The 23,534-nt window shown below is 44.1% G+C and overlaps 1 protein-coding gene and 1 long non-coding RNA gene across 3 annotated transcripts in view; one reads left to right on the forward strand and one right to left on the reverse strand.

Moving 5' to 3' along the window:
• Positions 1 to 2,501: 2,501 nt before the first annotated feature.
• The window catches only part of LOC118231937, a 131,743-nt gene continuing 110,710 nt past the window's right edge, over positions 2,502 to 23,534 (forward strand). For both annotated transcript variants that reach the window (XR_004766177.1, XR_004766176.1), the window contains exon 1: positions 2,502 to 2,594. This is a non-coding gene — a long non-coding RNA (uncharacterized LOC118231937). The remainder of the gene's footprint in view (positions 2,595 to 23,534) is intronic.
• Positions 13,173 to 23,534, reverse strand: part of LOC118231936 (protein shisa-like-1a) — a 42,657-nt gene continuing 32,295 nt past the window's right edge. The window contains exon 5 of the mRNA XM_035426338.1: positions 13,173 to 15,976. Coding sequence (XP_035282229.1) covers position 15,976 — 1 coding nt within the window. The 3' untranslated portion in view covers positions 13,173 to 15,975. The remainder of the gene's footprint in view (positions 15,977 to 23,534) is intronic.

Raw genomic sequence — 23,534 nt, forward strand, 5'->3', positions numbered from 1 at the left:
TGGTGCTTGTGTTGTACATTTGCTGAAGTATTTCTGTATTCTGATTGCTTGACCTTTCATGTGTTTTCAAAGCACCACCAGGGAGTTTTAGCCCCATGAAAAGATCTCCCACAGGGCCCCACCACCCTAGAAAACCTATACTGTAGTATTTTTTTGTCAGTCAGGCCTTTGAAATTGTCCCCAAATCCCCCATGGAGCCCTGTGTGTTAATACTGTATTGTCTTCATCACAGAAAGAAATTGAGAGTTCGATCCCTGCCTGCAGATAACCCCTTGTTAGTGGTCTATGTTGGCATATTACCCACAATCCACAGTGTTAATCACCTGTCCAACGCTTTCTTGGACATTGTTTTAATGTACTTTCAAGACTGGCTGTGTTTTTTCTCTCTCTCTCTCTTTGTCCTACATACACGTTTCCGTTTTAGCGTATGTTCCTCGCAGTTTCCATGGTTACCCCTTTTTGCCCGAACCTCTCTTGTCTCCCGGAGTGACAGAGTGGCATTTTCCCCGCACACACAAAACTCGGAGAAAGAAAACCGGCGACGGTGTGCCGTCAATGCGATGGATTCGGGAGGGGGCGGCGGCCGATAAATAAATAAATTGACCACTGTGAATGCTTTTAGCGCCGCATGAAACGACGGTCCTTTCTCGCGAGTGATGAATTGATGCAGCCTTCTCGAAACACAATGGCGGGAAGGACACCCGCCTGCCACTGAAAGACTAGTGGGGTTTTTTCATCTCCATTCTCAGAGCTCTCAGTTCTCCTCTCCAGTAGCGTGGCCAAATGGCGGCTCTCCTCAAAGCTGAAGTAATCTTTTATTTTCCTGAGTGCCAAGACATTTATTGCTCCAATGTAATATATATATATATATATATATATATATATATATATTTAATAAAATTACTGGAATTTGAATAAAGTTTTAGAATAAAAGATTGCGCACAGTGTCTACTTCAGTGTAAGGCCACTCTACTTCTTCAGCAAATATCAGACGTCCTTAGTTCACAATCGCAAATATAAAAGACACACACACTCATATAACACATATATACTCACACACGCCCCAGACCTGTGTAACCACGTTCAACACACACACACACGCACACATGCGCAACCATGCAATGCATACACACCCACGCACACACCTCAAACCTACGTAACCACGTTCAACACACACGCGCACCAAAGAAACATCTGAATTTTCATCTCACCGTCTGCTGTCCAAAACTCTGTTCGGGGCCAAAGACAGTCGAGCCCCGAAGCTGACTCTACATTTTAGAAAGTGCCTATGCCTACTTTCTGCCTCTCTGCTGAATGAAGACATACGAGGATCGCGGTGTGTAATATGAACAGGCCTCGCCGGGGGACGAACACCCTGGAGACGTGCTACTCCTCTGCAGTTCAGTTTCATTCCCAGAGGTTCTTGTAGCATCGCAATCTGTGGATACGGTCCAAAGAGACAACGTTCCATAGAGGGATAAAAGTAGATAACTACCTTTTCATTTAAAAAAAAAAAAAGGTTTTTGTTCTATATTTCCTGTCTCGTGCAATCTACTCTGAAAGCAGAATTAGCATGTGCAACAAGCAGGCTAATTCCACTCACAGTTTATCCTTTGGAGGGCAATACACTGTGATTACTGGGAGATCAAGTATCCATTGTCTATACCCGCTTATCCTGAGCAGGGTGGCGGGGGGTGCTGGAGCCTATCCCTGCGTGCATTGGGCGTGCCTGTACATGCCACCAATCTATCGCAAGGGACACACACCATTCACTCACGCACTCATACCTATGGGCAATTTAGAGTCTCCAATTAGCCTTGCTGCATGTGTTTGGACTGTGGGAGGAAACCCACACGGAGAACATGCAAACTCCACACAGAAAGGCCACAAGCCGAGATTTGAACCCATGACCTTCTTGCAATGTAGAGCATTGATTTTGATTAGGTCTATAATATACTAACGAACCTAACGGTTCATTCTGCTTTACTTGTTTTTTCAAAGTTATCAAATAAACAGTCTCTGCATTATTCACTTCTATTTAAATTAAATGGTGATGGTTAAATTATCCTTGAACTCTCAAACCTCTGGCGGCAATGCATAGTCTGGGAATTTCGAGAATACCAAGTGCCCACGTGTTTGCTCCTGAAGTGAAATCATTCCCGATTTGATTTTTTTTTTCCACACAGAAAGGTGTTTATTAGTCCGCGAGTGGTGCACATTAACATGTTAGCTAATTCCAGTAGTGAAATACGCTTGCTAGCCTCCTTCATATCTTCACATAGAAAATTCTGTGTCCATATTTCGCTGTTTTAGCGGAAATGTAATCTATACAGGCCTTTTAGCAAGCTATTGTAGGCTACTAAATCATTTCCCCTCGTGCCAGTCCCAACGTATTCCTCATCAGCTTCAGGATCAGCTCCCCTGTCACCCCATACACCACCCAATGAACAACCCTCCTCCCAGCTGAAAAAGATGAGCAATTTGAAGCAAGGTGATACACCATGTGAAAGGGTCAGTCAATGTCAACCGATAGCCATTGCAATGCGGTAAAAAAGTTATAAAATGTTCGAATTTTAAATCAAAGTCAACAAAATGTGAGTAACTGAAATTGTGGTGATGTTGTTAGTACATATTTGATGGTCTTTAGCACACTTATAGAGGGTATCAGATTGTTTTGCATCGGGTAGTGAGTTGCGTTGGTTTGAATTCAAAAAAATATTTTCCGATCAGAAATGTCAAACAAGCACTCACAAACAGTTTAATGTTATGTTAACAACCTAGCTTAGTGAAGAAATGTCATGAAAATGTTTTAACATATTTTAGCCATAGTTTAGAATCCTGAAACAGCGAGTGATTTGCTTGTTGGCTACTGAGTGAATCCTGTTGTGGTTTTAAGCTTTTGTTTCGTAATATGTCATTATTTAGAGTCAATAGTAACAGTAGGTTTACTTCTATGCTACTTGGTGACGTGGGTGCACATATCAGTGGAAACTACAGGAAAATAAGGCACGGAATGCTCTGCAGATTAATGTGGGTAGTTTCTCCCACCAAAATGTGATTGATGTATTTGTTTATTTATTTGCTGGAAATGGGCATTAACATTTAACGAAGTTTATTATTTATTTATCAAATCCGACGATGCTCGTCAAAAAGAGAGCCGAGCTAATCAAAGGCCTTCTTGAAAGCACTTCAGTTTGTCTTGCCTTAATCATAATTAAATTAAATATTCGTGGCAACTCGAATAAAAAATGCTTTTTGAGTGGCAGGTGTGTAATCTGATGCTTGATATAATTAAGAAAGACATGTAAGAAACCATTTCTCCTCTCTAAAGAAGAAATTATTAATATTCTTGATTACATTTAAAAATAGCATTGGCGATTATTGTAGTGTGTCTCTCTGCTAATGCGGTTGTACGGCTGTATCCAAAAGTTTGTTGACAACTGAATGTTTTTGGTGCCCATGTTTTTTTTTTTAAGTTTTCAAGAGAGGAAACAATAACTAGTTTCTGTTGAAATTCTGTCAACGGTCTAAGTCTTGAGTTACAACTGCAGACTATCGCTGGTGAATTTTTTTTAAATTTTTTTACTATGGCCTGATATAACAGTCAATATGTGGAGGAACAAACAGTGAGTGCATGCATGTCTGTGTTCTTGCCGTGCATGCGTGCTTGCATGCGCAATTGTCACGTCGTGTAGGACAAAGCTAAAGCTTTGCGTGCACGTGCTGTGATGATAGGGGGTGGAAAGTCTCTTGCGTTCCCTGCTCGGATAAACATTTTTTAATTTTAAATTTAATGCGCGAGATTACTACCATTAAATGTGTGGGTCTGAGGAATTAATTTAACCTTGGAGCAATTTGCTAATTGAATTCATTTACAGCTTCCCTTTAATGACAAAGCAATCTTTCTTTAATTTAGAAGTTTTAATTAGAAGTCCCACTGTTTGAGATCAAGGAGCGTGTGGCTTTTATTAATTGGGGTGACGGCATCAGAAAACAGCGTGATGGCAGTGGATGTTTTTAAAATGAACAAACCTGCAAAGGACCGGTTATGTCTGTGGTTTGAACTGACTTGAGTTAAATCACCACCTGCAATTTGAGCCCTGCGTAGGTGACATGAACGAACACCTAGGGTGCCATCCGCCTGAGGGCAAAAGATATTTTAAAAATGCATTGCGTCCATGATAGTTGGTGCCCCCCAGGTCTACAATCACCCCCTCCCCCCATTGACTTGGCAGTTAATTGATGAATTAAAGTGATATGTAACCGAACTCACCTCATCTGGTACCTCGGGTCTGAAGCTGATGCTTGTTTTTAAGGTGAAACGGCAGCCTGCAGTCCCTGTCTCTCAGCACCCTGCAGGGTCGAGGTTCTGGGTTCCAGGCCCCTCCTGATGGGCTCTGTCAGTAAGGGTGCTCACGCTCTCAGAAAATAAAGGCACGATAAAAGGGCCTATAAAGGTACAGATGCTTTTCACTGGGGTTGTACCCTGTCGGATACATAAAATTGTTCCCTTAGCCAGCAGCGCATAATTCATTTTTTTTTTTACCTTTTTTTGCTTGTAAAATCTACTTGTTAGTCCCCAAATAGAACATTATTGTACTTTCAGAGTACATTTGGAAAATGTGTTCCCTGAAGAAGAAAAATGTACCTCTACTGTGCCTTGAGGTTGAGATGATCCCTTTGCCTGAGATGTTGTGGGTTCCAACCCTGATTTTGCTACCAACTGCTTGACTGTCTTTCCTTCACACTGGCCTCCTTCACCTACACATTTTCGTATACACCCCTTAGTCTGTTACGTCTCATGGTTTTGCCACTACCATGTTAGATCTGAAAGCATGTTTTTGTATATTTTCAGAAATCATAGCATTTCATAAGTTTCTTGATAGCGTTTACGACTAAAGATGTCTCTTTATTTCTGTGATTGTTCTTCAGCAGCCGTGTTATAAACACCGATGTCAAGAACAACTTGACAACAGCAGGTAACTCAAAAGGAAAAATGATCAGTGATTGCAAAATCTCTTTTGGAGTTGTTTCTATTTTTTTCTTTACAAATCTTATATTTTATATTGCTCTTCCTGTTACCTACCACAGGGACAAATTGCAGCCTCTCGCATGCCTCTCTGCTTTTTCCTACGTTTAAAACCTAACTGCCAGTCTTCAGAAGCCGGGCTAAATTGTTTGGCTAAATTTGGATCGTTCTTTTCACACCCGGAGGATGAAAATTGCTTTGTGCCTACAGGTATTGGAAATAAAGGGATTGGATGGGCATTGCCGGTTCCCAGTCTGATTGCAGAATGACGGCAGAGACGTGTTGTTTTCTCTGCGACCCGCAGCAGGGGTTGATTGTTTCGCCTTGTATGTGGCAAACCCGGTTTGCGTTTGCACCGGGAATCGGCAGACGTGCAGAGGCTTGCCGTTTTGGAACACGGTCCTTTTGCTTTTTTTCGTTTTTTGGGCCTGTCGTGTTGCGAGGATGTGAGGGGGTGGAGTTCTGCAACGAAGGACGAATCGAGGACGAATCGTTGCCGTGGCTTGTCGTTCTGGCTTCGTCGACACGTCGCTTTTATGAGGTTCATCTTTGTGTTTTTACTTATTAAAGAAAATGGTTATTTCCAGCTATTAGAAATGCGATTTAAAAAAGAAAAATGGGGACCGTCTAATGAGCGTCAACTAAAACATTGATGCTGCCCTGTTCTAATCGCTCCCGTTCGAGTCAAGGCAACCGGGCTAAAATCTGCAGCAGTTACCAGGCCAACCATTGGTCCCGGAGAACAGCGGGATCTGTTGCTGTTTGTTCTTGCTCGGCGCTTAAAAGCTGAATCAAAGCGGTCGTTGTGAAAGCCCCTCGAGCCCCTTGAGTGGGGATGCAGTGCAGTGAGAGAGGCTGCGGTGTCCGTCCGCAGAGGCTGCAGTACCGCAGGCCGGATACCGAGGCGGGTTTTTACTGTTCCCCTGGAGCCCGGAGGCCGCTGTGGTCCGTGCCCCGAGCGACGACCCCTCTCTGCCTGCGGTCGTGTGAGAACGCATCGCTGGCGCCCCGCGCGCTGTCCTCAGGGTAATCTCCCACCCTCCTGCTCGCTGTGTTTTTCCACCCAGCCTAAACTCTGCGTCCCCACGTAACGCACTTGCTCGGCTGCTGCGCCGTCCGCTGTCCCCACAGGAGAGGGAGGAGGCGGCGGCGGCGGTCACATCGCCCTCGTCCCCCCCCCTCGTACGGAATGTTCCGGCTCGCAGCGAACGCCGAAGCGGCGGTATTAACCTCCGACACCGCGTCCTGGGATAATTAGCGACGAGATATTTGCTTTTAGAGAACGGAATTGTTGTTTTTATCCCCCCCCCCACCCCACCCCTGCCTCAAAATCCCACCTCCCTCCCTGCTGGGCTACAGTAATGGGATTCTTCCCTCTCCCTCTCCCCCCCGGCCGGGTGGTTCAGTGCTGGGGTGGAGATGAGTTATTTGCACAAAGAAGAAGGCCTACCACTGAGATGGGGGTGGTGGTAAAAACGGGCACAGTGACAGACCGTTTTGAGTAAGAGCTCACCATCTCTCTTAGTGGCCTTTCAACCACAGGGGGCTACAGGGGGGAGAAATCGCACACGCTTTCATCTGTTCCGGTTATTCTTGGACATATGTGTGGAATAAGATAAGAGTCCACGCTCCTGGTTATCGAGGCTTATGCTGGCTACTGATTGACCGGGAACCACAGAAGCCTGCAGACGCAGCCACCCCTTCCAGGATTGGGGCTAAAATTGCAGACGCCGCGTTCCTCCAGGACTGTCAATTTTCATTTTTTCGCTATCAACATAACCTATAAAAAATTCCAAAATCGAAAATGTTTCTGTCCAACTCCCGGTACATTTTGACATTTTCCCACCCCGTTTAGCATTCGACGAGGAAAGCCGTTATGCACTGAAGCCATTAAATACAGCTCAGGCATATTTTCATTTTCAGAAAATCCAGCCTATTATCACAAAAAGCATGGCTGGTGTAGTTATTACCAAATTAACTTAAAAACGGAGCAAATTGTTAATTCCGATGGGGACTAGTTTCAGTATTTCGGTGCTGCGCCAAACTACTTTCCACATATTGAGGAAGCAATTATATATCAATTAGCAATTATACAATTGTTTCATAGTCCAGGTTCTTCATAATGGTGCATTATGCTGACCAAAGCAGCAGTATGTCTCTGACTTGTTTTAATACTTTAGTGCTAATACTTTTTTGGACAACTAAAATGGCTTCCTATGACGTCTGGTATATCGGCGTTGGCTAGATGAACAATAATTGTTCATAGGATAAATTCATTGAGGGTTGACAGAAACATCATCCATTTCTTTGCAGTGTCATCCTTTTAAACTACAAGCATTGTAACTGTAACAACAATGTCAGTAACTAGTCAGCTTTTTGTGTAAGGTTTCAGTTTCCTACATCGCTCTCCTGTAATTTGCATATCTTTGTATTGTGGACCTTCATAGGTTTGACACATTTGCAATGTCACAAATTTTGCTTGTATGTGCAGGTTTCCAACTCACATTTCAGAAAAGTACGGAGAAGCTTTCCATCTACAGTGGACAAATGGGATCTGTATAGTGAAAGACATGCTTTCACTTATACATTGTTATCTATAAAAAAACTGTTTTTTGAGTGGAGGGGCTCTTGATGCTAGTGTAGAGGTGTCTTTGAGTTTGTTGCCTTATCTGAGTGTTTATTTTCTGGTTGTTTTATAAAAAATTTCAGGGATCGTTTCAGAAGTGTTTTTGGATTTAGCCTCTAAAGGGTTTCAACTACATAGCCTACATTTCAGAATTATTTCCAATACGTATTTGTGTTGTACAAAAATTCCAGCTACAATGGATGACTAAAATTTAATTCAAGAGTTGGTGAGGTCACAAATCACTAAAATGAAATTGCCAAATTCTGTTTACACAAGGAAAAAAAAGATATGTTTGCGTTTAATCTGAAGTCAAATTCAAGGACAAATGTTGATTTGAACCCAGGAGTAGTCTTCGCAAATTCCACCGAAATGATATGTAAATATGAGATAATCAAAGCACTGGGGAGATGAAATGAAGTGTTTCTGTGGGGGAGCAGGTGAGCACCTTACGCGGCAGATGTGACTCCTAATTATAGCTGCTAATTGTGGAGAAGGACACAGATCTGCTTGCACATAACTTCTGTACATCACTGTATCTTTTCAGTTAGATCAAATCAGACGCTATTCATGAAAAATATACATGTTTTAGAGGTAACCTTTAAGGACAAACAAAGTATTAGCATTTAGTCTGAATCTAAACCTACCTCTAAATTGTGGATTTAACAAAAATAGGTATATTGTGCTGTACGTCTCTCACAAAACACAATATACACCCCCAGAGATTAGACGCTGTAGTTTGGCCAATGGCCGAAAGTCCTTGATCAGGAAGTTAAATTGTGTTGCCTTATTTGTAAATATGAAAGTGTGCGTGGCATCTTCGTTTGTTGTTTCTTTCCAGAAAATCCATTGAGACAGCATGCGAAAGAAGCCACATCTGACGTTGATGTATTGTGACAGAGATTTGTGTGCGTCTGCTCTCCCTCCTGATGAATATAATTTCTCCGTATGCACATCCTGGCTGAAAAGGTGTCATCTCATACGAGAGAATCCCGTCTCAGTGATTCATTGTTGAGAATTATTTGTTAGTTTGACTTTGTACTGTAGCTATTATATCCTCTGTTGTATTAGCAGACTCTTATCAAAGCTCACCTTGGGTCTGAGTTTCAGAATTCGCCTCATGGACTTCGCACACAATGTAAAATGCATTAGATGCTCGCCTTTAGCAACATGTTGGTGTGCTATTGTGTTTTTTTTCCAATAAATGGACTAGGAAGACAATGAGTAGAGAAAAAAATCAAGGAGAAAAGTAGCGAAAAGGAAAGATGGAAAGAAAATTTGAAAAAGGAAGAATGATAGAAATGGCTTCTCAGATGGAAGTTTTCACCTGCTGAGATGCGAGCTGTTGTCTGACTTGCTTTCGAAATGGAAATATGTCCTGCGTCATATTTTTTTATTTTTTTGCATGACCCCAGGGCTGATTAATCCTCCTGTTCTCGCTTTATATAATTATGAGCAACTTCAGTGTCAAAGTTAATAAAGAACCATGCAGTCAAGTGGGCTACCGGATTAATGAGAAAATGAGTGCACGTGTAGTCTGGGCGCTAGTCGGGTCTGCTAGGGCGTGCTGATTGGAGAGGGCTCCCTGTAGGGGTGGGGCTTTAACAGATTAAAGTGGACTGAGTGATTTGTTGCTGCGGTTACCCTCAAAAATAATCTTTGGTGGTGTTTCTCCACCGTGATGAATGGTGGCAATTAGTTTACACAATTAGTCATACTTTCTCACTCTCTCTCTCTGCTGTATGCGTGTATAAGTGATGAACAGTGTGTTTCGGTGTTCTTTTTGTAAAAAAAAAAAAAACAAAAGAGGTCAGCTATAATTTTGGACAGAGTAGAGAGGTGTACTTTCAGCTGAGGCCCTGTTGTAGTGCCACAGTGGAGAAGAGGCACGTTCTTTCAAAAGGCCTCCAGGGTGTCTAGGTTTCCCTGTGGTCATGTCCGTGCTTCTCCCCCAGGACTCTTGGACATGGACTGTTGAAGGATCTCTGGAAAACCGTCAGTAAACTGGGGAAAGTTTAGCCGCCCTTGAAAAAGCTTTAGTTTCTTCTTATTATTTTATTTTTTATGGAGTGTTTCTCTTGTATTGAGTTCTTTAGCAGATTGCTTTTCATCCAGAGTAACTTGGCAGGACACTGGATGCAATAACAGCTGATTAACACCAGTATTGATACAAACAAAAATTGATCATTACACAAACTAAACAAAGTGTCTTCGTAAGCCAATAATGCTGTAACAGGCATATTAATCTTCAGATTAAAGCCATCTTCAGGGTAAAGCCTTCCTTGGGTATTGGCTGTCTGTAGTGTCGCCTGATTTCTACATTTTTTTCCTTTCTATTTTTATTTTTTCTACTGCCTGTCTTGTTTGGTCTTTGTTGTTTTCTCTCTCGGTACCCTTAATCTCGTCTGGATCGAGCATCGCGTCTGTCTGTCTGAGGACGTCGTGGGAAACGCCTGCCTGTGCGTTAGCTCAGCGCAGACTCGACACGCTCCCTGCGCCGTCAATCCTGGAGCAGGACCCCGAAATATACCGAGCACCCGCAACGCTAATTACAAAAGTATACACTGTGTCACAAACACCTGGGTGCGGAGGACAGGAGACAGGCGTGCAGCGGCAGCGATAAGCCTACCGCGCGCTCGTGGGCGTCTGATTACCAGTGCCGGGAGACTGAGGCTCAGCTAGCGTCTGCCATCGCCGACTCACTGATTTTTTCAGCCAATCGTTGCGCGTTGCTGAGGAGAGTAAAACCTTTTGATTTGCCGAAGACAAGTCGATGATTGACAGCTGGTTGTAGCTCTACCTTTTTGTGGCATTACGTGAAACCTTGATATCCCATCATTTCTGCTAACCTGTTTTGTGAATGTCTATTGTGATCCTTAGTCTCCCTCACTTGTCTCAGGTGGTGATAATGGGACATCTGTCTTTAGCTGTTCGCAGGAGGATTTCATACTCATTCTCAGTTAGGGTTGTTACTTTATCAGCTTTCTGATAATGATGGGGTTGTTCCTTTATCAGTTTTAATAGTTACAAATAGCTTTTTGTCGTGCTTCCCTTGCGTAATGTCTTTAGAGAACATAATGTTAATTTCCACAGCTGTGCTGTTGATGCACTTTTATACATTTTTGTTGAACCAAATGATTCTAATGCCTTATGCTCCCTGACTACATGTATGTTTGCAATTAATTAATGGATGAACAATGTTTTTTAAAACCTAAATGAAGACAAGAAAAAAAATCTTCTAGTTGGCCCCAAAGCCAAAGGGGATGCACTACTAGTTCACATGTGCAGGCAATCATCATTGCTAGTAATTAGCCCTCTAACACATTTGTAAATGTCTGGTAAAGATGTAGTTTGAAAATTGTTCATAATACCACAGCATACTGTATGCAATATCATTTCTGTTTCAATGAAGTTATATAATCTTTTAATTTTTCATCTGAGATTTGAGCATTGAGACACACTAATGGGAACTGTCAGCGTGGATCCATTTAGGAAAAAAAAAATGAAAAGGCCTCAGAGATAAAGAATGTCATAAATGTGATTCACAGTCAGCGAAGCAGTTGGGAAAGACAAGCGCTCAGACTTTTAAACACACTGGAAAAGATAAATCTTTATTTCTGACCGTAGTAACAATACAAAGTTAACAAGTGCAATTACAATTCAACTCCAACTCTACATTCTATCTAGTAGTAAAACATAGATAGCCCCCCTTGGGTGTGATGTCGTTTTAGACATCTAGAACAGGGGTGTAGTACCAGCCAATACAAAGCTATGGGGAGGGGAGTGGAGGGGAGGGGGATTCAGGTGTAAAATTCACTGTAAGGCATCTGTTACCATGGTAACGTCATGAGTAAAATGGCGGGTGCTCCCTGTCTTCCTGTAAGACAAAGGGGTTTTTTTTGTTTTTTATTTATTTATTTATTTATTTAAACTGTTCCCTACCTCGGAGTGGAAAGGATCACATTAACAGTGGAAAGGACTGTATGGCAGACATGTTTTTTTTGTCTCAGAGATGCAGATTTTTGTGTTGGAGGGGGAGGGGAGGGTGATGTGCACATTATGTCTGTCCACAAATGTGCACACTTCTGACCCGTTATGATTGGCGCGGGGGGCGGGGGGGGGGGGGGGGGGCAAGAAAATGTGCAAGGCGACGTATAGCTTTCGTATGTATATTGGCGATATTCTGGTCTTATACGAGTTTATACACACACCAATCCTATTCCAACCACTACAGTATTCAGTACACATCAGTATTTAGTACATTCTAAGGCCATTTTCCACAGGGAGTGAAAGCTATAACAATAACTATATGAAATAAAAATAAAAAATGTTACCATTGAAATCAATGAAAGAGTCTGCACTGTGACAATTGCTATAAAGATGAGCTGAAACGATAATGGTGAGCACTATCTGGATCTCTCTTTGAGTAGCTTGCAGAACACATCTCCAACCATAAAACACATCCAAACAAACACTGATGTGCGTGCCTGCGTTCTTTTGAGTGGCGTTTCTTTGTGCATTGATTCTAAATGGGTCTTCTGTGCCTAGGCGATATCATGCTCTATTCCTGAGACTGGCACTAACATTCTCAAAGCCACTCTGGATAGGAGTTGGCTAATTGATTGCAATGAAACGTTAGCCAGGATGATTGAAAGGTGTGTAATAATAAGAGTCCCCCTGAATGGAGGTTAGCGAGTGATTTGTCGTGTGTTATAGTTATTATTCCCATTGCTAAAGGGCCTGTGGGCTGTGCTTGTCGTGCTAAAGACACAGACTCCTCTTTGAGAGGTGAAGACTGTAATAGAGGCTGAAGATGTTTTTTGGCCTGACTGGTTTCTGGAAGGCCCACGCTCTTGTTGATTTGGGGGTGTAAAATAAGGAGGTATACAGCGTGTGGGTGTAATTTCCATTGGGGTGAACAGTCGAGACACAGATTCTCATTTACTCTTCTAGAATGTTCCGTGGATGAGACGTGTGTGCGCGTGTGTGTCTGTACGTGGCAAAGTCCCAGATCACAGGATGACTTCGTCAGGGCCAAAATTGATTGATCATGTCTGATCTCTGTCTGTTCCCATCTGCTTCTAGGTCCAATTAAATCTCTTTTTGTTCCAGCTGTCTGAAAATCCCCTGACCCCCACACCCCCCTCTGCGGCCTTCAGCCCCCCCCCCCCCCCCCCCCACCTCCACCCTATCACCGCTGCCCCGCGCAGCGTCCGCGGGACAACCCGACCACGTACACCTGCTTTCTCTCTCTTTTCTCCGAAGCCAATTTATTTCGGCGCGGAGGGAATCTCTCGCTCCTCGAAACCGTAAACGAGGACCTGGCCCCGCTCTTCGGGAACACGTAATTGGACCGCTGGAGTGCTCTTACTTGCATTAAAAAGGAGACTTGTTTCCAGATTTCGCCTTTATTACTGATAACTAGGAGAGACTGTTACACAGTCATGCCGCAGTTCTGGTGAACTAGGAGGGGTTCTAAAGACCAGGCACTGACGCAATCGTACTTGCTCTACTCCGTGATCAGATCTTGTGTTTGGGGAAATGACTGTTCTGTTATTGTAATCCTTTTAATTGTGTAACATCCTGTGATACGTTTCTTTTTTTGTTCCCCAGAAATAAATATATTTCGACATTAACAGTGCATTGAAGCAGGGATGGCTTGCCCTAGACCTGGAGAGTCACAACTGATCTCTGAAAATAATAACTACAAAAATATTTTTAAAAATAAGTTAAAATGAATTGGTGTGTCTGCGCAACAATAACTTTAAATATAAATATAATCTATAATGATAAAGTTAGCAGTTGTTTGGATTTCTCAGAATAATTTTTAGAACTTGTCTCCACAAGAAGAATGTGTCTAAAGCACTCGCAGCTGTGCACTGTATGTACCTTGTGTTGATTGACAGGTGCATACAACAATAAAACTGCGATTCTCTGATGTGGATGCTAACAAGCGATTTATAGTTCATCATTGTAATTATCCTTCATGGGGAAAAAAGCCGTTATCTGCAGCTGAGACGGAAGGGAAAGCAAAAAAGATTCACACTTTCCCCTTCTCCGCATAGTTTTAAAAAACGAACTTTAGAAGTTTGTTTTTGAAAAAGTCTATCCGGAATGAATAGGCAGATTCAGCTTACAGTCTCGGCCGTGCTGCGATAATGGTTGGTAGTTTTTCATCTTCCTTGACATTTACAATGCAGCCACTTTAGGCGGCTGGAATTACCGGAACACTGCACATTATTGCTGACGCGGTCGTTATGACAACGTTAAACGTCTGTCTGTTGATCTCTCCCACATATTTCACAAAATCTTCACCTGCCGTTACAACGGTTCGTCAGATTAAAACTCTACAGCCCAGTACTGCAATGTGTAATTATTCAAAATTAAATGACTCCTATGATATACATAAAAGCTACAGTGTTACAGCCATAAGTTTTATGTAATCACTTCCACCCCCCTTTGCCCCGCTGTAGTTTTCAGTGATGGCTTTATAAAATGGCAGCGAAAGATAATGAAGGTCACTGTGACCTCTTCACAAAGGATGTTACTGCAGCTATAAACTACTATCCAGCCTGCTTAAGCTACACATTATTAATCCACAAGGTCAGTAGTTTAAACTCATTTCACTTAAATAGGGTCAGAAGCACACATTGGCTTTTTACCTTTCACAAAATAATAGAATTATTACAGTGATGCAATCAGGAATGAAAAAAGAAACACAAAACTCTAGAAGGTTTTTGGAGTTTAAACTCCAGAGTTTTTCAGAGAATGTGAAGAATGACTGACAGTTGGAAGGAGTGAAGTCAGCAGTAATATAGCCTCAGGTGAAGTCTCTGAAATTGAGATTGATAGTCACGGCTTTACTGCTCCTTTGGACTTCAGCTCCTAATTCAGAAAAACAAACCAAGACGTGTTTTCTTTTAATATCTCTTATGGATCTACTGAGAATAGTTTGGACAGTTTATTCAGCCGTGTTGAATTCACATTGTGTTCGAACAAACCTGATGAAACATCATTGTCACTGTGTTTGCTTGCGTGGGAGGAGAATATTTTGTGTGAAAACTCCCACAAAAAAATAACAATCCTGGATCTGTTCCTGCCTGCGTTATTACAAACTCAGTTTTTGTCGCAAGATCACACCTAAATTTTTCAACTTGCAATGTATTGAATTTTTATTCCAAGGTTTTTAGTGAACGTGAAGTACCAAATCCAGCCTAGTTGTTTTAATTTTTCAAGACCACAACAACCAGTTGGAAAATTGCTTATAATATACTTCAGACATCTGCATTTGATAAAAGAAAAACTAAAGAACCAATAACTCTCAACCCCCAACCCCAGAGGAAGGAAAGAGGGGAGAAGAGGTTTGTAGGCATTTTAAGGAGGAAAGTAAAATGGGCTCGTTTAATCTAATTCCCTGTTGATGTAGCCCACTTGATTCATTACTCGTTTACAATTATCATGTGATTCCCTGACAAGTTCACATTACTAACAGACCAATAAATAACCCTAGCTCTAACTCTAATTGCCACTGCGTCTAGACCCGGCCAAACAGCAGTGCGATCTACACGGATACATCCAGAGGGTGTTCACAGAGGAGTCTCTTACCACAGCCCCCTTCTCTCGGTGGTGATTGACGGGTACAGAGGAACACCACAAACGATTTTGGAGAGGGCGAAGGGCCGTGGAGCATGACCGTGGAACGGGGAGGGGGAGGGAGAGGGGGCGGTTTTGGCTTCCGTGGGACTGGTGGAGCAGCAGCAGTTGGTGTCCCCTTAAAACCGTATGGGACGCAGCCGTTTCCCCCAATGTTCCTGGGTGGGTGTCGACCCTCCAGAAATCAGTCGTTCTGGCCAGATGAGTCACCCTGGAACCCAGGTTGGGCTCAGAATGACCGGTGTGTTTGTGTGAGCAGGCACACGCGTGTGAGTGTGTTTATGTGGCATGTGCTGAAGAAAGAGACGAGTAGTGTCCAGAGCACCAAGCCCCGCCCACTTCCTACTGTTTGTAGTCTGAGCCGCACTCACTTCCCGCTGTGTCCTTTTGTCCAGGCCACGCCCCACTTCCTGTTGTGTACGTGTGTAGTCCAGGCCACGCCCCACTTCCTGTTGTGTGCATTTGTATTCCAGGCCACGCCCCACTTTCTGTTGTGTGCATTTGTAGTCCAGGCCATGCCCCACTTCCTGTTGTGTGTGTGTGTAGTCCAGGCCATGCCCCACTTGCAGTTGTATCTGTAGTCCAGGCCACTCCCATATCCTGCTGTGTCTTGTGTCTGTACTCCAGCCCATGTCCACTTCCTGCTTCTTCTGTATTACTTCGTCTTAGTTCTGACAAAGAAATAAAAAAATAGAAAATTACTGAACCGTGGCAGCAAGAGACTTTTTTTTATGATGCAGGTTTTTCTCCTGTTGTAATGTGTCCTGTCATCTCTGAAGGAACATATACTCATGAGAAATAGGGATTGTGTCATAGCTGCAGTTTACTGAATTGTTCCCATGATACAGTGCACCCTGCTTTCTGTGATGTGCTGTTGGGGGCCGTTCACGGGTCAGTGTTTATAATTTATTTGTTTTGCTTCCTTTCGGATTTGGCCCATGGTCTGTTTCGCTGCCCTCTTGGCTGTCATTTTTTTTGCAAAACCGATCCTAAATCTCAGCTGCCCCCTGGGGTAAAATGTCATAAGGAAGAAAATAAACAAACAGATCAATAAATAGGGGCGCAAACGAAAGTCTGAGACGGATGTATCTGCGCTGAGTGTCGGGCTTCAGGGAGGAAGCGATCGGCGGCACCGGAAATTTCTCAAGCGGTCGCCTGTGCCTGATTGAGCCGGAAATGGGATGGAAATGTCAGAGCCCCCCTCCCCCCCCCGCGCCTCCTCCCGCGGCAGACAGTCTTCCGCAGCCACTGTGTTCTAATTAGCTGCCCATATGGAGCTTGTTACCCGCTAATTAGACACAGCCACTGGGAGAGGCCCTGGACGTATCCAATTCATCTTATGGTCTCAAAAGCCGCTAGGCGTTTTTTTTTTTTTTTTTGCGCGGGACGCCGCTATACCCCGTGTGGCGCGCGCATTTCTGCGCAGTTTCGTAATATTTATGAACGCTTTCCTAAGCTTCCCAAGATGATGACCCCCACTGTACTTAACAAGTGCATTGGCTGCGATGTGATCCACCCCCCATGCCAAACATATGTTCAAATATGAACTTATAATGTTTTGCAGTGCCATTTTCAATTCAATTATAATTATAATGATTTTACAGAGTCCCTGTCACAAAAACTCTTTGCAGGAAAACAGTACACCCAGTGAGTGTAGTAGAAAAACTCGCGAGTGGAAGAAACACTGAAATGGAGGGTCAAGGCAGCTGAACATGTTTGATTACTGTCAGTGAATATGCTGAGTGCTTAATATGCTGTCATTTTCTCCATATTGCAATCTGCTTCAACCTTTCTGCAGACCTACTGGGGGTTTTGTATGTCATTAGCTAACCACTCTCCGGTTTTGAGATGGGTAGTCAGGAGTTAATTTTTAGCATGAAACTTCCAGAACAAACACGTACAACACTTTCTCAATGCTCGCCAAACAGTCTCATTTCTAAATAACATTAAAGTAATAATATTTAGCTTCATTTTAAATAATGGGTTGCGAGACAAGAAATGAATCTGGTCTAGATGAAGCCATTAAAGTGGGGGAAAATGTTCTTGTGCAGTATAATTGTCATAAAGGGCTGCCCTGGTTGGTCCAGCATTTATCAAAACATCGGAAGGCCCAAAATAGGCTGCTGAATCGGTCTGGTGGGATGGTATAATTCCTGCAATTATGACCTTCTATTGAATTGGTCGCCGAGGGTTTTACTCAACCTTAATTAAAACAGCCACCACGGAGGGAAATTAGCTTGAGTTTCCAGCATAAGTAACGGCATAAGAGTTATTGCATATTCATCACTTAATTAGCATTTTTATCACTTAATTTTAAATATTCAACAGTTTCCTATTTTTGTCCCAATTTCCCACTGATTTTTGACATGCACGCCATGTTGGAATGAACAGAAACGATGATTCCGGTCACTAAAGGTGACTAAGAAGTTTATCGGTTTTTCCTCAGAGTTTTTAAAGTCCCACCACTTGTTGCCATGACGTGACCCCTTAAAGGGTTGTGTTGTGAGGCCTAAGACATTGATCTCTAACCCTGGACCGAGAGAGCTGCGTGTTTTCCTGGGTTTCCTTGTTGTTCTGCATTTCATTTAACATTTAACTCCCCTCACCCAGCTTCTTCGGTCTCAACTGGTTGCCGATTTTATGTTGAACAGGAGAATCAATGGAGTTCCCTAGGACCAGGGTTTGGGAGCCCTGGCCTAATTATAATAATAAAACTGCAGGGATGTAGGTGTCTGAAACACTAGTCCTGGAGGGCCAGAGTGTCTTTGTTATTGGTTTGTTATTGACAGCGTTCAGTACTCAAGTGCTTATGTCATTATTTAAAGAGACAAGACGCCAAGAATGGCAGCTGGCGGAAAAGGTTCCACAAAAACCAGCACGTATTCCAAAATTTGAGCCGAGGGTCTGATTCAACCCTGCAGCGCTGCAGTGACGTTGCTTCACCAGCAGGTGTCAGTGTTGCAGGCAGTGGGAAATGGGGGGGGAAATGGGGGGCCGGTGGCGATTGCGGCCTGGCGGCGCGTCGCCCTGAGCGACAGACGGGCCGCTCTCCGCCAGGCGGTGACTCAAAGCCTCGGCCAAAGGCACGGGCTCTGGGTCCGGTCTCCTAGGCAGCTGGCGCTATGGCGACAGATCAGACACGGCCTCATCTGACAGATCTGGCCCCGCCCCCTCCCCCCTCCACTGACCCTTAACTCCTCTCTGCATGCCCCCTCGCCATGGCGACATCACTGCCCAGCTGGCCTCAAAGTTTTAATGCCGACAGCGGTCTCTGCCACCCAGTGCATTTTTGTTATTTTCAATCATACTTCATTTGTTTGGGATTGCCCTGGTCATTTGCAGCCATGTTCTGCTGTTGTTCCCATGTAGGTCCCTTTGGATAAAAGCACCCACCAAGTGAATATGTAACGTGGTGTGCTGAACAGCAAGCATTCGATTCTGCGTGCAGATCTCGTTAAATCATCAACATTCAAATCCATCTTTGAATCTCTTGCCAAAACACTCTACGTAGTCCTCCTTTGGATCTGAGCATCGCAGAAGGACGTGGTCCAACTTGCCAGTTTTCTTCAATCAGCAGAGCTACTTCTATGTTTTTCCAAAATGTGTGGAGTCTGTGGACTAAGGCCAACCAGAAACGTTACTGATCATAGAGCGCTAGTGTGCTGTGATTGTACTTCAGCGCAGTCCATGATATTTATGTCCGATGCCACACCATCACTTTGCCTCCCTAACTTCTGTGCGTTTCGCTAGATTGGCAGGTGTTTGCCTGACACTCATAATGGAGTTTTTAAAAGGTTTATGCTGTCCCCTTTCCCCCGACTTCTGTCACTTGACATCACTGTAAATTCTCATGGCATTCAAGTTTGAGTTAGAGCACTGAATACCATTCCATCAAGACATGTCCACAGGCTGCACTTGAAAAAAGATTCTGGTTCACAGACTGCCAAAACAAATTCCAAGACAGTAGGTGCAGAGTTTTGTGAACTTTGACCTTTACGGCACAACTGGCAATGGAGTGACAGAGCTGGAGCGGCTTGCAGATTTACGTTCTCTCCGTGCTCTCTGTTGGTTTGCCTGTAAATCTCCAGACGGGATTGTTTTAATAATTTAACGATTTTTAATGATTCAGCGTAGACACACTGTAAAGTGGTCTGCTTGGGGACTTTGGGGGGGGAATGGCTGTGTTTTGTGATCTGCCAGGGTTAGATGCCTGGGTGGAGTAGGATAGATGGAGCAATCACTGAGGGTAGAGCAGTCGATGCACATGACTCCGTGGTAACCTTGCCGTGACTGCAGGTGTCGTTTTTAATTTGGCAAATTTCTGTCGTCGCGTGAATCGAACCTTACCTTGGTTCTGATCTTCTCTAAACTTTGTTTAGACCAGGCCTCTCAAAAATAAATGGGGTGGCAGCCTTGAAAATGCAATTCGGGCCTTAATCGACTGCAGGAATGGAAGGGGAATCTATTATTCAGCTCATCACACGGGTGTCCCCCTCCTGTCTCATTAATCCCAGTTCCTGCTCAGCTCTCATTTCTCCGCTTCAATTTCGGATTTCCCGGCACGGCCAATTCAATCAGGGGAATCGGTTCCATTAATCCAGAAATTACCTCGACTCATATCTGGTGTGTTTTATACTCCAATTCTTTTATACGTTTTGAATTTTAAAAAAATTGATTGTATTTTGCCCATCCTCAAGGATGAAAATACTTGTTGTGGAAATTGGTGATTGATGTCGAGCCTGTTTGTAAATACAATTATCCTAGAGCAAAGACTGATTGATTGAAGGATTCATTGATTAAAATGGCTGTGGTCTCTGAACCGGTAAAGATTCAGTTCAGGGCACTGGGCTGATGTCAGTCAAGCATTTGCAAATTTTTTTCTGCTGGTTACTGAAAAATAAGTACCAGTATTCAAAACAAATGTCTTATTTCATAAGATATCTACATTTTGATTAGTAAACATGATTAGTTGAGAAGTCACAGGGATCTGCCATGATCTTTTTTTTTTTCCCCCCACATTCACAGTCATTTAGTCATTCACATCCATAATTTGACCCAGGTCTTGAAGTGGCCTAAGGAAAGGAGTCTCTGCAGAACCCTTTATACTGTTCGTGTATGATTTTCTTTTGCTATAAACTACCAGCGCAAGCAGCATTAATCCCAGCATGCAGTTGCCCATTGGACCGCTGTCGGCTGCAGCCGTCGGGTCTGCTTGCATTTAGACCCGAAAGGGGTCTGCCAGCAGCGGGCCGCTGCGCGAGTACTTTGCCTCCTCTGAGCGTCTGATCTCCTCCCCCCTGCCTCGCGCTCACCGCCTGGCTTTACGGTGACCGTAGCGCCGGTCTGCAGAACGCTGGCGGTTCGGCGGGAAGAGCGCGCGCTCTTGCCCGGTTGGCGAGCTGAGGCTCGCGTAGACGCGGGTCAGAGGAAATCGGTTCATGCGGACCGCACGGGTCCAAGGGAACTGCGCGGGTCGCTGGTGAGCGATGAGACGGGATCATCCCCGGCTGTCTTACCCAGCGGGGCTGCCGACCGCGGCTGGCACTGGCATTGGCATTGGCACTGGCACAGTCTGGATACGGTGCCAGACCGTAGGGCTCATCCACAACACTGGAACAGAGCCTTAACAGATACCAGACCATGGGGCCCATCCGCACACTGGAACAGAGCCTTAACAGATACCAGACCATGGGGCCCATCCGCACACTGGAACAGAGCCTTAACAGATACCAGACCATGGGGTCCATCCATACACTGGAACAGAGCCTTAACAGATATCAGACCATGGGGCCCATCCACACACTGGAACAGAGCCTTAACAGATACCAGACCATGGGGCCCATCCACACTCTGGAACAGAGCCTTAACAGATACCAGACCATGGGGCCCATCCACACTCTGGAACAGACCCTTAACAGATACCAGACTGTGGGGCCTTAATAGGGTGAGCCATCCAGCAGACACAAAAGGGGTGTTTTTGTTTGTTTTTGTTGCTTTGAAATTGGGAACTTTAAAGCAATTTAAAATGTATTTCGGTGCAGTAGGGTTGGGTGAATTTTAAAAAATTAAAAAATCCGGTTAGAGACTATAATTAAAGAGCACTCAGCCTCCTACACTAAACCTAGCGTAGACATAAAATTGCTCTAACATTTTTTTTTTTTTCAAGGGATTGCATTAAACACAGAATTCCCACGCATTATGTTGACTCGTTTCCCCTGAAGAATTGATATTTACAGATCGCAGTTCACGGAAGGCCAGAATTAGCCTTTGCTCTCTGACTCGCAGACTTGACCCACAATCCATTTTCAGTTTTCTCGACATTCAGTTAAGGCTTTTTCTCTGAAGTTGGGAGTGTGGACATCAGTCACTTCCCAGCACGCACTTCTGCATTGCATGACAGGTCCTAACCATAGTTTATTTTTGCAAGAGGCAGTTTGAAGGTTTAAGCATGTGGACACAGAGGGCACAATTGATCACAAAGAAATCAGATTTCCCTGTAGGGGGGTGGAATCCTACTGTTGCGATGACATTCATATGTGTGTGTGCACTGCTTCTTGCATATTTGTTATGCATACCACAGTTAATTTAGCCGGCTGCAGGGGTGCAAGTATCCAAAACAGAAGCCGTTTAAAATGGCCGCAGAGAATTCTGCTCATTCCTCAGGCCGGAATTACACGGTACCGTGCGGTTTATTTATAAACATTCATTAATATCGCCGAGCTCTTTCAAAGCAAATTGGTTGTGATGTTCTGTAATTGGAAGAAGAGCCAGCCGATGGCGGCCGGAGCTCTGTTCCGGGAGACAGGTGTTGATTCCTCCTCAGTTCTTTTGAAAACCTCCGACGGTTCCCGCTGGCTGATTGTCTGCTGGGCCGAGCCCCTTCAGTGACACGATTCTAATTACATTTCTAATTTTCTGAGAGTGTTCATTAAATTATTAATGTGCAAACATTAATAGAGGAATTCGAGGACCCAGGTGGGCCTGATCTCTGTTGTCAGATTTCGAGATGGCTGCTGTTTGCATTCTGGCTTGAAAACCCCTTTTTTTCCACCCACACCTCAATAATACGCCACAAAGCGCAAGAGAGACTAGCTGAAAGTAAGGGTCCGTGTTTCTCTGTCATTCCTGTAAATATCAGTCATGACCGAATTCACTGCCAGAGTTCCTGAGCAAAGGAGCTGGCCGCCTCAGCAGTGTCCACAAAATTCACAAAGCGCCAAAAATGTTTCTGACTATAATTGGCCGCGCCGAAGCCGAGCGTGCTTAGATAACACTTGTAAACCTCTGCGACAACAGGAGCAGTCATCGGCCCTTCTGTTTCCTGTGGGGGGCTGAAACCGGTCTCAGATTAAAAAATGAGGATAAATGGAATTATCCAGTTATGCTTCTGAATTAAAAAGCGGGGGGGACTCTCGGAAGCACTAGGAGCAATAGGGGGTTTTTAAAAAGTAGATTTCACAGTTTCTCAGTAAAATTGAACCAAGTCAAATTGCTTTTGCACTAAGGAATATTACTAATCCTCCCTCCCCCCATCCTCTTCCCCATGCCAGCCCAGGCCTACTCCCCTTGTAGAAATGTTACTTCTTTTGAAGTAGGCTAAGACTTGTAGTTCCAATGTTTATACCAATAACAAAGCATGGATGTATCAGTTACAAAGCAAGGAAAGCGGACAGTATGTCGCTTTGAATAAAAGCGTCTGCCAAATAAATGTAATGGATAGCCTACTTTACAGCTTAGTACGTCCAGGGTAAAAGAACGGCAGGTTAGTTAGTGTAGCATGCTTTGGGATTGAGCTGTATACCTTTCTGTTAGATCACAGCGGGTTTGGAAGAGCTCATGCAAACCCCTGGGGTACTCCGGTGCCCCCCCCATCCCTCCCCACCAACAGATCAATTGAGCGGATTTAGCCTATTTGGCAGCCAGTTCAGTACAGAGTAATAAAACAGAGAAAGGAGCTGAAAGTGTTCAATTTTGAAGGAATTATGCTGATAGCCACAATTCAGTTCCCCCCCCCCCCCCCACCCTCGCTGCCCTCCCCTCCCCCAGCCCAAGTCCCACTCAGTCCCAACCCTCAGCAAATCTGCAAACTCTGGCAATTTTTCACCCCCCCCCCACCCCAATGAAGCACTGGACCTGCCAACGCACGCCATAAAGTGCTAAATTACAATGCCTGGTTCCTATCCTCCAAACAGATGGCAGGCAAATTAACTGTCACCTCAGCATCTGCAT

The sequence above is a fragment of the Anguilla anguilla genome, chromosome 7 (genome assembly GCF_013347855.1).
Source record: "Anguilla anguilla isolate fAngAng1 chromosome 7, fAngAng1.pri, whole genome shotgun sequence".
Lineage (NCBI taxonomy): Eukaryota > Metazoa > Chordata > Actinopteri > Anguilliformes > Anguillidae > Anguilla > Anguilla anguilla.